General features: G+C 41.1%; 1 protein-coding gene across 1 annotated transcript in view; it reads right to left on the minus strand.

Moving 5' to 3' along the window:
* Positions 1 to 4,508: 4,508 nt before the first annotated feature.
* Positions 4,509 to 16,932, minus strand: part of tdrd5 (tudor domain containing 5) — a 45,709-nt gene continuing 33,285 nt past the window's right edge. The window contains exons 15-18 of the mRNA XM_080206161.1: positions 13,335 to 13,505; positions 12,171 to 12,327; positions 10,662 to 10,727; positions 4,509 to 4,750 (exon numbers count right to left, since the gene is read on the minus strand). Of these exons, the coding sequence (XP_080062287.1) occupies positions 4,509 to 4,750; positions 10,662 to 10,727; positions 12,171 to 12,327; positions 13,335 to 13,505 (636 nt within the window). The remainder of the gene's footprint in view (positions 4,751 to 10,661; positions 10,728 to 12,170; positions 12,328 to 13,334; positions 13,506 to 16,932) is intronic.

The raw sequence follows: 16,932 nt of genomic DNA on the forward strand, positions 1-16,932 counted from the left end.
TCAGTACTGCAGAGTGTCAGCTTTGATTTCTGTGCTTTATAATTTTATTTATTAGTGTCACAAGTAGGCTTACATTAACACTGACATGAAGTTACAGTGAAAATCCCCTACTCGCCACACTCCGGTGCCTGTTTGGGTACAATGAGGTAGAATTTAACATGGCCAATGCATCTAACCAGGACGTCTTTCGTACTGTGGGAGGAAACCAGAGCATCCACACAGACATGGGGAGAGCATGCACAAACAGAACTGAACCCAGGTTCTTGTGCTGTGAGGCAGCAGTGCTAACCACTGTATCATCATGCCAGTCAAGGTCTGAAGAAGGACTTGAACCCCGAATCTTGTAATTCAAAAAGGTGAGAGAGCTACCACCTGGGCTACAGCTAAGGTTCTTTGCCCTACAGCTCATTGTGCCGGACCTGATTTGGGCGGTGGCAGGGGTTTGATCTGGCAAAAGCGAAAAATGTTTCACCATCATCAGCAACAAACAAGAAAATCAGCTTTAATGCACACAAAGTAACTGGTAAAAGTGATAGAAAGTAAAAGTAAACATATTAACATCAACAAAAGAGGATGCAAAGGGTCTACGGAGCATGGCAAGCATTGGGAGTTGAATATCAGCAGCTTTCTATTCATTACATTACCATAAAAGAATGTCATTACAATTCCACATGCTAGATCAGCTTTATCACACTGTCAGGCTGGCTCCTTCAATAAGGGCCACATTCATCAGTAAAACATATCTTTCCACATAAAAAAAAACTCAATCTTAATTCTGTGAAGCTGATCTTCTGGATGGTAACTGAAGCAACTTTCACAAAAAGGATAAATCAATATCTTAGACAATGTTTCCTTTGTAGAAGCAAGTAAAGAAAGAAAACCGATAACGCAGAGAAAGATAGCGTCAAAACTGTGTGAAATGTTTAGACAACCGCAGTATTTTCAAAAGTTTTGTCAGTTCAATCTTTTGAAAATAAGGTCTCCAAGACAGAGCATCTTTTTAACAAAGTCTTGAGGTGTTCTGGCTAATGCAGATCGATTTCCTGGAGCAAATCATTTCAAAACATTCCCTTAAAAATCAAGAATGTGGGATGCTTGGAAAAACTAACCAGAGATATTTAAGAACGAATATCTGAAAAAATTAGGTCATCTTACAGAAATTATAGTAGTTTATAAGTAAGTCACCTAAATCCTTGAAACTTAAAATCTCTCCAATATATTTCAAGCTCTACAACTTCCAAGGTTCCCCCCAGAGAATCACAGAATCCCTACAATGCAGAAGGAGGCCATTTGGCCCATCGAGCCTGCCACACAATTCCACCCAAGCCCTATTTCTGTAACCCTACATAACTCCTCCAAGACTAGGGATAATTTAGTATGGCCAAACAACCTAACCCGCACATCTTTGAACTCTGGGAGGAAACCGGAGCACCTGGACGAAATCCACGCAGACATGGGGAAAATGTACAAATTCCACACAGACAGTCACCCAAGGCCAGGAATTGAACCCGGGTCCCTAGCACTGAGGTAGCAGTGCTAGCCACTGTGCTGCCCTATTAATATTGGGTAGTTTCACCTCACCTATTGGACCATTTTACATGTGATGTTGGATAACAATTGGCAGCCAGTGATTTGACAGTGGACAGGATCAAAACTGACCCCAATCCTTTTCTTAACCAACATCCACAGACTTATTTTAGCAGCATCACTCAACAATAATTGGTGATTGTAATTCCAGATAATTTGCCCTCCATAACCCAGAGATATTGAGACGAATTGTGGTGCACCTAATGGTGTTCATCTTGTCCTAGATTTTGTGATGATAATGACAGTGAAACTGTTGGCATTCGCAGTGATTCTTCCACTTACACTAGCATGCACAGAGCAACACAGAAGATCTACACTGCTCCAGAGGGTTCCCTGTGGAGGTTACCCCCCCCCCCCCTCCCCTTCCAAGACTGCAATCATTGGCAAATTGGTAAGAACTTCCACTCTCATGCTATTAGTCTTGCTGTAAATACCCTTGAAATCACTTTGCTGAGTGAGATGCCAGTGCAGGAAGTGAAGGGGTTTAGCTTGTTTTTACATGAAACACAAAGTTAACGTGCAGGTACAGCAAGTAATTAGGAAGGCAAATGGAATTAAAGAACCCCTATGGTGCAGAAAGAGGCCATTCAGCCCATTATGTCTGCACTGACTCTCTGAAAGATCATCTTACCCAAGCCCCTCCCTCCTATTCACCAAAAACCAGTGCATTTACCATGGCTAAAGCAGCTAACCTATCTTGGGACACTAATGGGCAATTCGGCATGGCCAATCCACCTAATCAGCACAAATTTGGACTGGATGGAGACCAGAGCACCTGGACGAAACCCGCACAATAGGACAGCATGCAAACTCCACACAGTCACCCAAGGCTGGAATCGAACCCAGGTCCCTGGTGCTGTGAGGCAGCAGTGCCAATCACTGTGCCACCCTGTATATTGACCTTTATTGCAAGTTATAAAAGCAATGGAAGATAAAAACAAACAAGTCTTGTAACAATTCTGCAGGATTTGGGCGTGATGAAGGCCCACTCAGAGTACTGTGCACAGGGAAATATACTTGCATTAGAGGCAATTCAAAGGAAGTTCACGAGGTTTCTGGGTTGAAGGAGTTGTCTTATGAAGAAAGATTTAACAGGTTGGGTCAATCCTCATTTGATTTTATTGGAAACAGAGGCAATTTAATTGAAACAGATAAGATTAAGAGGGGATTGACTGGATAGATGCTGTGAGGGTATTTCCCTCATGGGAGAATCTAGAACTAGGAGCACAGTTTCAGAATAAGGGGCCTCACACTTAAGACAGAGATGAAGAATTTCCTATAATCAAAGAATCTCTACAGTGCAGAAGGAGGCCATTTAGTCCATGGCATTTGCACTGGCCACAATCCCATCCAGACCCTATCCGCTATAACCCCATACATTTACCCTAGCTAGTCCCCCTGACACAAAGAGGCAATTTAGCATGGCCAATCCACCTAATCCACACATCTTTGGTCTGTGGGGGGAAACCGGAGAACCCAGAGGAAACCCACGCAGACATGGGGAGAACATGCAGACACCGCACAGACAGTGACCAAAGCCAGGAATCAATCCGAGATGCTGAGAGGCAGCAGTGCTAGCCACTGCATGGCCTCTTTTCTGAGGGCTGTGAATCTTTGGAATTCTCCACTGTAGAGACGTGTAAGCTGAGACACTGAATATATTTCAGAGAGAGACAGATTGTTAAAGTATAAGGGAGTCAAAGATTATAGGGAACAGGTAGGTAAGTGGAGTTGAGACCATAATCTCCTCACTCATGATCTTATTGAATGGTGAAGCAGGTTTAAGAAGCCATCTGGCCGACTCCTGCTCCTATTTCTTATAATACTGGTACAATATCCTCACTGACCCTGAAAAAATAATTTTATATTTATGGAATGTTACATTTTTCCATTATAGTTAGTATCCATATTTTTAAATTCACAGGTTGTTGATAAATATTTTAGCTTTGATTTTAATCCAATCAAAATTATTTAATTCACTTTGTGAAAATTTAAATTGAAATTAATCAGTGCTTTTAGCTTCCTGGTTCACTGTCCGTGATAATGCTTTGATGTGACTGGCTGCTCTGTCTGCTGACATCAGTAATGTTGGATGCCTGGAGATCCACTTGACTTGGAGTCAGTCTTAAACCATTATTGGGAATGGGGGAAGTAGATGCTGGATCTTTGTAGGCTGCATTCTTTGAGGTCAAAGGCAAAGGTCATTACTTCACCACTGCCAGAAAATTCCAGATTCTTGCGTACCCTATGGCCGGGTTTCAAAAATATACATAATCAAAGATTTAACTTCAGTGAAATATACCTGACTGTATGAAGTATGAAAAGATCACAGTATATGGAACAAAAGTCATTAATTGGAAACCAAAAATGGCTTCTGATCCCATATTTTTGAACAGGTGAAAATATGTGTTTATGCTGAAATATTGCCTTCTGGCCTATTGCACTTTATAATTCTCTTTGTTGATGCCCTTTACATTTAGCCAAAGCTAAACTTAACCAGAGCACAGTGGTTAGCACTGCTGCCTCACAGCACCAGGGACCTGGGTTCAATTCCGGCCTCAGGTCACTGTCTGTGTGGAGTTTGCACATTCTCCCCGTGTCTGCGTGGGTTTCTTCCAGGTGCTTCGGTTTCCTCCCACAATCCAAAAGATGTACTGTTCAGGTGGACTGGCCATACCAAATTCTCCCTCAGAGTACCCGAACAGGCACAGGAGTGTGGTGAAAAGGGGATTTTTCACAATAACTCCATTGCAGTATTAATGTAAGCCAACTTATGACACTAATAAATAAAATTTTTATGTAGATGCCCTCAGGGAAATATAAATATTTTTCCAAAGCTTTGCACCAACAACATTTTTCTTCTCTTCCCCACCCCATACAGAAATTCTCTTTTAATGTTTACCTATCTGGAATTGTGAGGATTACAGTTTTTTGTTCATTATAGACAGCCATGATAAGTGATGGAGTGCTCCTGCCATACGTGCAGAGGGGCCCAATGCTACAGATGAAGAGCTCAGAGGTAGGTGAAATTTACTCTGCCCCGCTGATGCAGCAGATAACATGGGTGATACTTGGACAGACTTCTCCTGGGCATTGCTGGATAATGACACCGCAGTAGCCTGAATGGATTCCTTTTGTACAGTTTCAAAAGTGTAGCTGGAAACTATTGAGAAAAAGAAGAATATTTTATTAATTGATATGCGGTATAATCCAGCAATCAGCATGGAGAAGTACGCTGGTACTGTTTTTACCCATTTCTTGTTCAGCCTAAATGTGATACTCTCAGTTAAACAAAGGGTTGATTTGTATAGTTTGCCCAAACTTTATTTCTATTAAAAGAGTGTGATTCAGTAATCTTGGTGTTCGTTTTAATTTCCAGATTACTTGGGAGCAGTTTTCTTCCAAGTTCCTTTAGTTAGGGCACTATGATCAGCACAGGCTTGGAGGGCCGAAGGGCCTATTCTCTCCCCCCTCCCCATCCCAAACAAGAGATATATTTTGATTGGTGCAAGAAAAGACCACTTTTGAGCATTTATCCTCTTTTTCCAAAACAATTAAGGTCTCAAACTTGCAAATAAAGGAAAGCCAAAGCCTGGGTTACTCTCAAGACTAAAATAATCACTTGCATCTGGATAGATAGTGGAGGTGATGGCCTAGCAGTATTATTGCTAAACTATTAATCCAGAAACTCAGCTAATGTTCTGAGGATCTGGGTCCAAATCCTGCCATAGCAGATAGTGGAATTTGCATTCAATAAAAACAAAAGAAACTGGGATTAAAGATCTATTGATGACTATGAAACATTGTCAATAAACCCATTTGGTTTATTAATGTCCCTTTAGGGAAAGAAATCTGCCCTCCCTACCTGGTCTGGCCTACATGTGACTCCAGAACCACACCAATGTGGTTGACTCTCAACTGCGCTCGGGCAATTAGGGATGGGCAAGAAAAGCTGGCCAGCCAACGACGCTCATGTCCCACAAATGAATAAAACAAATGACAGGGAACAGAGGGATGCAAACAGTTGGTCTAAATAAGACAATGTGATCTGTGCAGGCTCAGAGAGTTGAAGGACCTGTTCCAGTGCTGTACTGTTCTTTGTTCTTGTATATAAATCTATACCGATTTCTTTCTTCACTGTTATATCCACGTTTATTATAATCACAAACTTAAAAACTCAGTTGCCTAAGGAATATATCAATGAGTAAAGCACAATTCAATGGACTGTTAACTGGAAAGCTAGCCTTCCTTCTCCTAAAATGAAGATCTGTTCGCTGTGGGTCACAGAGATTCACTGTTTTTCAGGGCAAGTTTCTCTATGGAACTTTTATATGCGCCTCTCTTCCTATATCTCCAAATACCGTGCATCACTTATAGCCAAGATGACTGTTGCAAATCCCACTCTGATACCTGATGTGACTCTTAAGATTTTTCCTTTCTCTTTGTACAGCAGCATTTAACCTGTACAATTTAGGAAATCATGGCGGATCAGCATTACAAAATGGTGACATTGATGCTGTTGGTTTTCACCATGAGGCATGAGGCCCACACTTGGAATGTGCAATTATTGCTTTCTCTGCTGAGCTGTAGTAACCATCACCATACACTTATTTCATGGGTGAAATTATATACAAACGTGATCACAAAATAATTATTAATAAGGGAGGCCATTCAGCTCAGTTTAATTATCCATACAAAATGACTCCAAAATTTCCTTTAGGGAAGGAAGTTATTAGATGCAACACCTAATTGATTGTTAAATAATTTCAAGTTTTTTTTCTTACCTGGATCATTTTGCCCAAGGGCCCATTACATGTGTTGATCATAAGATAAACCTCCTGATATTGATTCCACATATGCCTTTTGAATATATGGCAGTAAGTTGCTATTTCTCCATTTTAATTTGAAGTTATTTTCCAAATTTATCTTTACTATTTAGAACCTTGTAGATTTGTTAAGATGGCCTTTTAGCTTCTTCCTTTTCCAATCTTTTCTTATAACTCACATCATCATGACTGGCAATTAATCTGCCTGCCTTACCCAGTCTGGCCTACACGTGATTCCACTGTGTGGTTGACTTTCAACTGCATGCTGAACAAGGGCAATCAGGGATGGGTAACAGATACTGGCCAGCCAGCGATGCCCGTGTCCCATGAATGAATAGAATGTGGCTCCTATTTATGCTGCCACTAAGTGTCTCACATTCAGTGACCACTACTTCATCTAGAACTCAAAATAAGCCTCTTACCAAAGCACTACATACTATAAGACCATGAATCCACTTGACTTGCATCCTACAGTTTAACATTTGGCTCAACATTCAGCTGGTGATGACCTTTGTTCTGTTCTGGCTGGCCATGCTAATCATCAAGTTTTAGACCCCTAGGTCTTTTTCACCTACACCCTAAAGCTATTTAATTGCATTCTTGCAGTGTGTATTCATTAACAAAACCGTTGAAGCCACATTTATGGTCCATTCCTTGTTGCCACATGATGTTAATAGATTACGCTTTGAGCCACTGCAGTCTTTTCAGTGTGGCCAGTCTTTGCTTTCTATGCACAAATTTCACATCTTTCTTCGGCTTAAATTTAATTTGTCATTGTTTTTCCCCAAATACATCTGTTCAATTAAGACTGAGCTAAAAACTTACGTGATCTTCACATGTGACATTTTACCAAATGGTTTATGAAATAAGATAAAACATTTAGTTATATGGGTGAAAAATCAATAAGATAATTAGTTTTTAATAAAAAAGCAGTGCCAGAAACCTTGAAAATGAAAGTATTTAAATGTCTTATTTAAATCAAAGAAATTTAAGTTATGTTTATATAGATTACTATCTCAATCAAATTTAGAATATGCGATGTATAATGCATAGCCAATCTTTACAGAAGTGTGTGTAATTGTGATGTACAAGATAGAAGCTACATTTGAGCAATGACAAGAACAAGGCATCTTTATTTGGCTATAATCTACATACTATATGTCTTAAACGATACTTCAGAGAGAGCAATTTACCTGTCTCAACCTGAGTGCCAATTGCCTCTCTTAGTAGAGGTTTGGTTAATTTGATTACTCCAAGTAGTAGCTTCACATTGTGCGACTGAGCAGAATTGGAGTATCATTTTAAAACAGCTCTGACCATGCTGTACAATTGCAGTATTTAGAGCTCCAATATACTTCAATATCACCTTCTGAATACAGCATTAAGGCAAATCCCAAGACTTTTATACATCTATAAAGAGCAAGAAGGTAGCCAGGGAGAGGGGTTTGGCCCACTCAAGGACAAAGGAGGGAATCTATGTGTGAAGCTAGAGGAAATGGGCAAGGTATTAAATGAGTACTTTGCGTCAGTATTCACCAAATAGAATGACTTGGTGGATGATGGATCTGGGAGAGTGCGTATAGATAGTTTGAGACATGTTGAGATCGAAAAAGGATGTGATATTGGGGTTCTTGAGAAACATTAAGGTAGACGGCAAAGCCCCCAGGGCCTGAAGGGATATACCTCAGAATACTGAGAAAGGCAAGGGAGGAAATTGCTGGGCCCTGGAGAGAAATCTTTGTATCTCACTGGCTACAAGAGAGGTCACGATATGGAGATGCTGGCATTGGACAGGGGTAAGCATAGTAAGAAATCTCACAACACCAAGTTAAAGTCCAACAGGTTTATTTGGTAGCACAAGCTTTTGGAGTGTCGCTCCTTCTTCAAGTGACTGAAGAGTTGTGTTCACAAACAGGGCACATATAGACACAGACTCAAATTACAAGGTAACGGTTGGAATGCAAGTCTTTACAGGTAATTAAGTCTTTACAGGTACAGACAATCTGAGTGGAGAGAGGGTTAAGCACATGTTAAAGAGGTGTGAATGGTCTCCCACCAGGACAGTTAGGGAGATTTTGCAAGCCAAGGCAAGTCGTGGGGTATTACAGATAGTGTGACATGAACCCAAGATGCCGGTTGAGGCTGTCCTCATGTGTGCGGAACTTGGCTATCAGTTTTTGCTTGGCGATTCTGTGTTGTCATATGTCATGAAGGCCACCTTGGAGAATGCTTACCCAAAGAACAGAGGCTGAATGTCCGTGACTGGGGACATCCCAGAGGATTGGAGAATAGCCAATGTTGTTCCTTTGTTTAAGAAGGGTAGCAAGAATAATCCAGGTAATTACAGGCCTGTGAGCCTTACATCAGTGGTAGAGAAATTACTGAAGAGGAGTCTTCGAGACAGGATTTATTCCCACTTAAAAATAAGAGAATGTATTAGTGAGAGGCAACATGGTTTTGTGAAGGGGAGGTCGTCTCTCACTAACTTGACTGAGTTTTTCGAGGAAGTGACGAAGATGACTGATGAGAGTGGGGCAATAGATGTTGTCCACATGGACTTCATTAAGGTCTTTGACATGATCCCTTATAGCAGACTGGTACAGAAGGTGAAAGTCGCATGGATCAGAGGCCAGCTGGCAAGGTGGATACAAAACTGGCTCAGTCAAAGAAAACTGAGGGTAGCAGTGGAATGGAGGGCTGTGACAAGTGGCGCTCCTCAGGGATCAGTGCTGGGACCTTTGCTGTTTGTAATATATATAAATGATTTGGAGGAAAACATAACTGGTTTGATTAGCAAGTTTGCAGACGACACAAAAGTTGCAGACAGCAATGAAGACCATCAGAGGATACAGCAGGACATAGATCAATTGGAGATTTGGGCGGAGAGATGGCAGATGGAGTTTAATCCGGACAAATGTGAGGTAATGCATTTTGGAAGGTCTAATACAGATAGGAAATATAGAGTAAATGGCAGAACCATTATGAGTATTGATAAACAAAGGGATCTGGGTGTACTGGTACTCAGGTCACTGAAAGTGGCAATGTAGGCAGAGAAGGTAGTCAAGAAGGCATATGGCATGCTTGCCTTCATCAGCCAGGGTATTGAGTTTAAAAATTGGCAAGTCATGTTGCAGCTTTATAGACCTTTAGTTAGGCCGCACTTGGAATATAGTGTTCAGTTCTGGTCGCCACACTACCAGGAGGATTTGGAGGCTTTGGAGAGGGTACAGAAAAGATTTATCAGGATGTTGCCTAGTATGGAGGGCATTAGCTATGAGGAGAGGTTGGAGAAACTTGGTTTGTTCTCACTGGAATGACGGAGGTTGAGGGGCAACCTAATAGAAGTCTACAAGATTATGAGAGGCATGGACAGAGTGGATAGTAAGCTTTTCCCCAGGGTAGAAGAATCAATTACTAGGGGGCACAGGTTTAAGGTGCGAGGGACAAGGTTTAAAGGAGATGTTAGCGGCAGATCTTTTACACAGAGGGTGATGGGTACCTGGAACTCATTGCCGGGGGAAGTAGTGGAAGCAGATACGATGGTGACTTTTAAGGGGCATTTTGACAAATACGTGAATGGGATGAGAAGAGGGATATGGTCCCCAGAATAGTAGGGGGTTTTAGTCAAGTCAGGCAGCATGGCTGGTGCAGGTTTGGAGGGCAGAAGGGCCTGTCCTCTGCTATAATTTTCTTTGTTTATCACAGCAAACGGAATGTGCTCATTCTGTGACAGCCTGACTCATTTGATTATTATTCGTTTTCAGATGAGGCGTCAAATCAAGGTAACGTCCACTTTCTCAGTTTTCCAATCAGGGAATGACAAGTGGACACAAAATATTCCAAGGCATTATTCAGAAAATAGGGAATTCTGCCCAACATTCTTCCCTCAACCACTGCCAAACAGATTATCTAGTCATTTATCGCTGCTTAATACATAATAACTAAGCTTTAAAAATAATCTACGGGTTAAGTACTTCAACTTGTCTGGAAGCTTTAATAAAACACTGCATGAACCCAAGCTTGCTTTATTAATTTCCCTCAAGTTTCCAACCACAGCCTCCAGTGAGACAGCCCTCCATCTCTCTCATCTGCCCATCAAATGACTTATTGAAGAGTGGGGCTGTATGAAATGGAAAGTACTTTCAGCAGAAGAGAAGGTGAACCAAAGGAGAATTGGACTGAATCATTTAGTTCACAGTGGAAGTGCAGTTAGCCAAACCAGGTGTGTCCAACATATCCGATGCTTACCTTCCCTGATATCAGTTGTTACAGAGGGCTGAACCTTCTCAGGATTGAAAATTTCTCCCAAAATATCTGTATTCAACAACAAACGCAATATTACTTCAAGGTAGTGGAATGCAGCAAAAAAAAGTTTTGCAAGTTTAAAAAGAAACAATCTAATTTAATAAAAATTGGCCACAGGATTACATTTCCAGCACTCAGACTTTTACAGCATGGAAATAGGCCCTTCATCCCAACTTGTCCATGCCGCCCTTTTTTTTTAAAACCCCTAAGCAAGTCCCAATTGCCTGCATTTGGCCCAACTGCCTGCACGTTAAATGACACTATAAAGAGGAGTTTTGTTACTTAACATTAGAATTTGCAGCTTACAAAGTTAAATGCAAACCTAGCCTACCCATCTTTGCAGCAAGTAGCAATATTTCAAATAACATAAATTTTAAAAATACCATATGATAATTTTGTCTTGTCAGTCTTTCATTTTCTCTAACATTATGTATGGACAGGGTGGATAAGGTGCAGCTGTTCCCCTTAGTTGAAGGGGACGCAAGTTAAAAGTGAGGGGTGGGTGGTTTAGGGGGGATTTGAGGAACAACCTTTTTACCCAGAGGGTGGTGACGGTTTGGAATGCACTGCCTGGGAGGGTGGGGAAGGGGGGATGCCTCACATCCTTCCAAAAGTACCTCGATGAGTACTTGGCATGCCATAACGTTCAAGGCTATGGGCCAAATGCTGGCAAATGAGATTAGGTGAGCAGGTCAGGGCCTTTCATGCACTGATGCAGAGTCGATGAACTGAAGGGCCTCATCTGTGTTGTAGTATTCTGTGATCATTGAGCACTATTCAGTACCCAACCCAAGTAGCTACAGTACCTCAAGTGCTACAGTACCCAACCCAAGTGGCCATTCCTCATGTACAAGTATAGACACTGTTCACCTGTACACGAACACCACAGCTAAGGCTGACCTTCTCCAATGTCTACCTGCACAAATATTTTTCAATGCTTCCCTGTCTAGCGGACTGACCAGGATCCAGGATGATTTTTGTCCTCTAGCTCAATGGTATGACATCTAGCTATAATATTGCTATTGCAATTCCAGCCAGAAGACTCAGGAGATGAGGAACTCAACATGTACTTTCATGCATAGATTCAGTTCCATAATTACCAGCCAAGCCAACATCTTCTATAAAGATTTAGTAACTTTGATTATTATGTATTTTTATTTTCTTTTGGATTTAACTTGCGAGAATTACAAAGCCCACTGGGAACAGCCGAAAGTACATTACAAACAAATCATACAATTGCGGAGCATCAGATAGTAATGATTTTATCTTGGTGTTCAGTTCTCATGCTCACACTGTTGTGCTCAATTATTGTTCTCACTCAAATTATTCTAATCATATATTCAAAGTGAAACCAAAAATATCTTTTCAAATTCTAGAAGTAAAGAACACCCGTATAACACGCCTCTCAAAATGTCCAATTCTCCAATTTCATTGATACACTGCTTTACTCACCAAGCTGGTCACACACACTTGGAATCTCAGCACTGGATGGTTCCACAGAATGCTTAGTATCAATTAGTGAGATATAGAACTCATCTTGTGATTTTAACTTTGCCTCTGAATTTTGGAGCTGATTCACGCTGTTCAATGATTCACAACACGGATCCTGCTATAATTATACAAGCAGTTAAATAAAAGGGAATAAACACAAAGTAACCTGCTGACAAAGTTATCAATTGATATTACAAGAAATATTTGCATTATCCCCATTTTATGTGCAGAATTCACTCTTCAATCTAAAATAAATGGCATAAGAAACACAAAGGGTTATCTGCACTTCAAGAATTTGGACCTTCTCTTGTCTTCCAAGTCTGCCCAATATTTGCATCTTCACATCAGGAAGACGACTTAGGGACTCAAATACACAGGAAGCGAAAATCTCTCCTTAAACCCTAGAAGTCAGATACAATAAGAAATCTACTCAATGTTGAATGTTTCATGTTATCTGCTATTTTTGACTGTTAATGTAATAAATTGCTCACTTTGTTTGACACCACTTTGGAGATGGAATAATTGGACGCCATAGTCTTTAATTTAACAATTCATTAAGTTAACTTGATAACTTTTTTTTGTTATAGTTGCTTTGTGGTTTGGGGAAAAGGAATCTGGGGTTGGGGGGAACTGGAGGGCAGGGCGAATGTCAGGCTGAGCACTTCCTGCATAAGCCAGAAGTGGGAGCAATCGCAGCAACACAGTGGGAGCAGCACAGACAGAGCAACTAGCACAAGGGGAAAAATGAAACCTGGGGACAATGCTGAAGAGACCCTTCAGACCATTGAGTCTGCACTGGCACGAGAAATACCTATCCTATCTACATAATCCCATTTACCAGCACTTGGCCCACAGCCCTGAATATCATACGCCAACTGCTCACCAGGTACTTTTTAAAGGATGTAAGTCAACCTGCCTCCCAGTCAGTGCATTCCAAACTGTCACCATTCTCCAGATAAACACGTTTTCCCCCACATTCCAACATGGATTTTGATTTTTAAGGTACGTGAAGCTGATACCAGTCGTCCCTACCAGAGCACAATTATAAGCTATTTTTGAATTAAGGTTTGTTACTAGTTATCACTAGTTATCTAGTGACCAATTCTGATTGTTGATAATACATACTTGCTTTTCGTCTTCCACCACCTCAAGTGCCGGGAGCTCATTATATTCAATTTCCTCAAGCACTCCTGGTACAGACATCTTTGAAGATTTACAATCGTCTTCAACCGAAGTAACAGAGTAACAGGGATATGGTTCCAAATATGGTAAATCAAATGTTAGTGATTCAAAATCCTGTAAAAGAATTGGTATGTCTTAACATGTTGTTGGTGATGCATCAAATTCTATATTAATTACAAAAGGTGACAATTGAATGTATGGCAGTAAGATCCCAAAGTGGCCAACCTGCCACATTAGTGAAACTGGAAAGGAAGGATGGATATATTATCATTTAGGATGGCAAGACTGATGAATTAGTTTTACATATGATATGGAGATGCCAGCATTGGACTGGGGTGGACACAGTAAGAAGTCTCACAACACCAGGTTAAAGTCCAACAGGTTTATTTGGAATCATCAGTTTTCAGGGCGCTGGCTCTTCATCAGGAATGAAGGAGTTGCTCACCTGATGAAGGAGCAGTGCTCCAAAAGCTCATGATTCCAAATAAACCTGTTGGACTTTAACCTGGTGTTGTGAGACTTCTTACTAGTTCTCTATATGCAGTGATTAGGATGGCAATGAATGGTTTTTCTCTTGGTTTAAAAATGATACGGATCAGGAAGCTGCTGCATTAGTTCAACATATTGAATCATCTGTAGTCACTGATACTTCCTATTCCCACCCTAAAATCCTTTAGGGTGCACAATTTATGATTCCATTGAATAATTTCACATCAGTGGCTAGAAAGGTAAATTTTGTTCACCGGCTGCTCCTTCCTCATTGGAATATCATGGGAAAGGAAAGGGGAATATGATATTATCTCAAAGCAGAGAGAAGTATTCATGTTATATTCTTCAGTAGTGCTATAAAAATTACCTTTCATACTTGCCTTGCAATGAATTCTTTCAGCTGAGTCTCAACAGCAGGTTGAAGTGTTCACAGTGTCACCTGTCTCGGGTTTAGTAACAGTAGACCTACTGGACCTAATGGCTCCCAAATCTGCAAGCTTTTGATATGTCCTTTTCCACACTCATGACTGCTGCTTCTTCCCGCTGTAGAAGTGTTTCCAGATGGGAGCAGGAACATTACTACAGCATAAAGCATTAGTACCATTTGAGCTGGAAACATCAGTGGCTTCCCCAGCAAAAGTTGTGGGGGATACTTATACTTCTTTAAATTGTTTGGATGTGGTAATGAGGGAATTTTGCAGGCTCACAACTTTTCTTTCTCATTTCCAAAGTACAGGAAGAGTTCTAAGAACCTGTTCAGTCGCAGGATAGGGCCAAATGCAGCTATATTACTTTTCCATGTGATACTGAGAAATCTCCCTCTCTGTTCCCTCCCACCAGGATCCACTTTCCAGAACTCTCACAACCCTTCTCCATTGCTCCCATAACCTATCACCATCAGGCAGTACTCTCAAGAACACACTGCCCCACTTCCAACATACCAATAACAGACATCAAAATCATCTGTTCTCCACTGAAAGCTAGCAAAAGCAATACAAACAGTTTCAGGAATGTGACATTTCTCAGAGTGAGAACTTTTCTGGATGCCACTTCAGAAACTTAAAACCCCATTTTTGGCCTTGGGTACTCGAAACAAGATGCTCTTTTTGCGCAAGTATTTGCTTCTTTTCCTGTCAAAATGGAATGTCTTCGATGGCAGCAGGCTGATCAACTTTAAGAGCGTCAAAAGAATTATTCAGGAAATTGCAGAGATACGCAAAACAGTGAGGTGAAATTAGTATTTTTATTGCAACATTACTTCTTTGAGTCCCCATCCAACGTCATTCCATTATTCCCACACCATTCCTATCAGATTCCTTGTACCTTCTCATTATCTTCATTGCCATTCCTTCTCCAAAGATGTGCAGGTAAGGTTGATTGGCCATGCTCAATTGCGTCAGTGTCCCAAGATGTGTAGGGTAAATATGTGGGGTTAGGGGGATGGGATCTGGGTGAGATTGTTGATGCTGGAGGCTTGATGGGCTGACTGGCCTCCTTCTGCACTGTAAGGATTCTATGATTCCCTTCCACCCTATCCCATTCAATCCTCTCATTATCCCACCACCATTCCATCCTTCCCGCTGCCTCAATGTCTCTGAGCAGGCTAAGATTCCGCTTACCTTCTGACCCGCACAATATTCGTTCTGCACCCGTGGGATGACAGCTGGTTGATTAAAACTTTATTTAAAACTTTATTGCAACATCAACACCTTCAGGAATCCAAAAGGTAAGTGCCACTGTAAACTCACCTGTGTGTGCCACTGAAACACAAGGCTAAGTGACCAGCTGATTAAAATGGAGGAGCACCACGTGTTGTGTGACATCCTCAAAAATATTCAATCGAAAATTGCCATTTATACTGAGGAAATGGCCAGGTAAACACATCCCAAGACACAGAAATGTGAGTGATCAAATACTTGGATCATTTGAAATGGAACCATTTATGCAGCTGCTGAAAGTAGGATTGCAGGAAGGTCACAGCACAGAAGCGAGCCATTCAGCCGGTCCAGTCTGTGCTAGATCTATGAATGGGCAATGTAACTTGTGTCATGGCCGGACTGGTAGCAGTCAGTTAAGAACCAATCGTGAGAACTTCAGCATTTACTGATTTGGGAATCGCAATAAAAATAATTCTTACTACATTCTAATGCAAAGAAAACACAACAATTGAATGACAGGTCCTGTATTTTAGAAACAAAACTTCTGAAGGAGCATCTCCTGAAGTGTGACTACATGAATCACTAAGCTGGTGATAACAATGCGCACACAGATCAAACATTGCAACAGCACACTGACTAATGGTAAAGGCAGCAACTTCCTGAGATTCACCAGAAAATGGTCAAACAGAACTCCAAAAACTGATCCATCCCCCATTACACTGTCCTCCATCCCAATAAACATCTGGATCATGGAATTAAATGGAAAACATAACCCAACAAAATATTAACAGGCTAGTATTAAGAAATGGAGGACAATCCCTCCAAATCACAGCTACTGGAACGAGATATCCCCATCCCGGTGTGAACGGAAATTGTTCTTCTGACCATCCATTCACTCGCTCCAAATGTATCTGCCTCCTTCCTTGAGTAAACAATTTTTGGGTGTACCAGCCCCTCCTCCAGGAATTTTGACTCACAATCCTTCTAATGAGTTTAATTCAGATTCCTTTTCCCCGCCCTAACCTCGAGCTGAAGCAGGGCCCACCCCAAACTCTCTTCCAACCATTCCAACTTTGAACAAATTCAGGCCTATTCAAATTTCTGTGGACAGTAACTCAATTACCACTTGGAAGTAAATTGCCCAACAAACTGCCCAAAAACAACACTTTCCTCTTCTGACTCACACCCAATAGCAAGGTACCCATCCATGTCCAAAAGACGTAGAGGTTAAATGCATCGACCATGCTAAATTCTCCCTCACTGTATCCAAACAGGCACCAAAGTGTGGCGACTAGACAACTTTCACAGTTGCTTCATTGCAATGTTAATGTAAGCCTATTAATAAATAAATAAACTTTTACTTTAAGAAGAAAATTGCTCTTCTGCTTTCAACC

This window comes from Carcharhinus amblyrhynchos, chromosome 18 (genome assembly GCF_965287045.1).
Source record: "Carcharhinus amblyrhynchos chromosome 18, sCarAmb.v2.hapA, whole genome shotgun sequence".
In the NCBI taxonomy this organism is placed as follows: domain Eukaryota; kingdom Metazoa; phylum Chordata; class Chondrichthyes; order Carcharhiniformes; family Carcharhinidae; genus Carcharhinus; species Carcharhinus amblyrhynchos.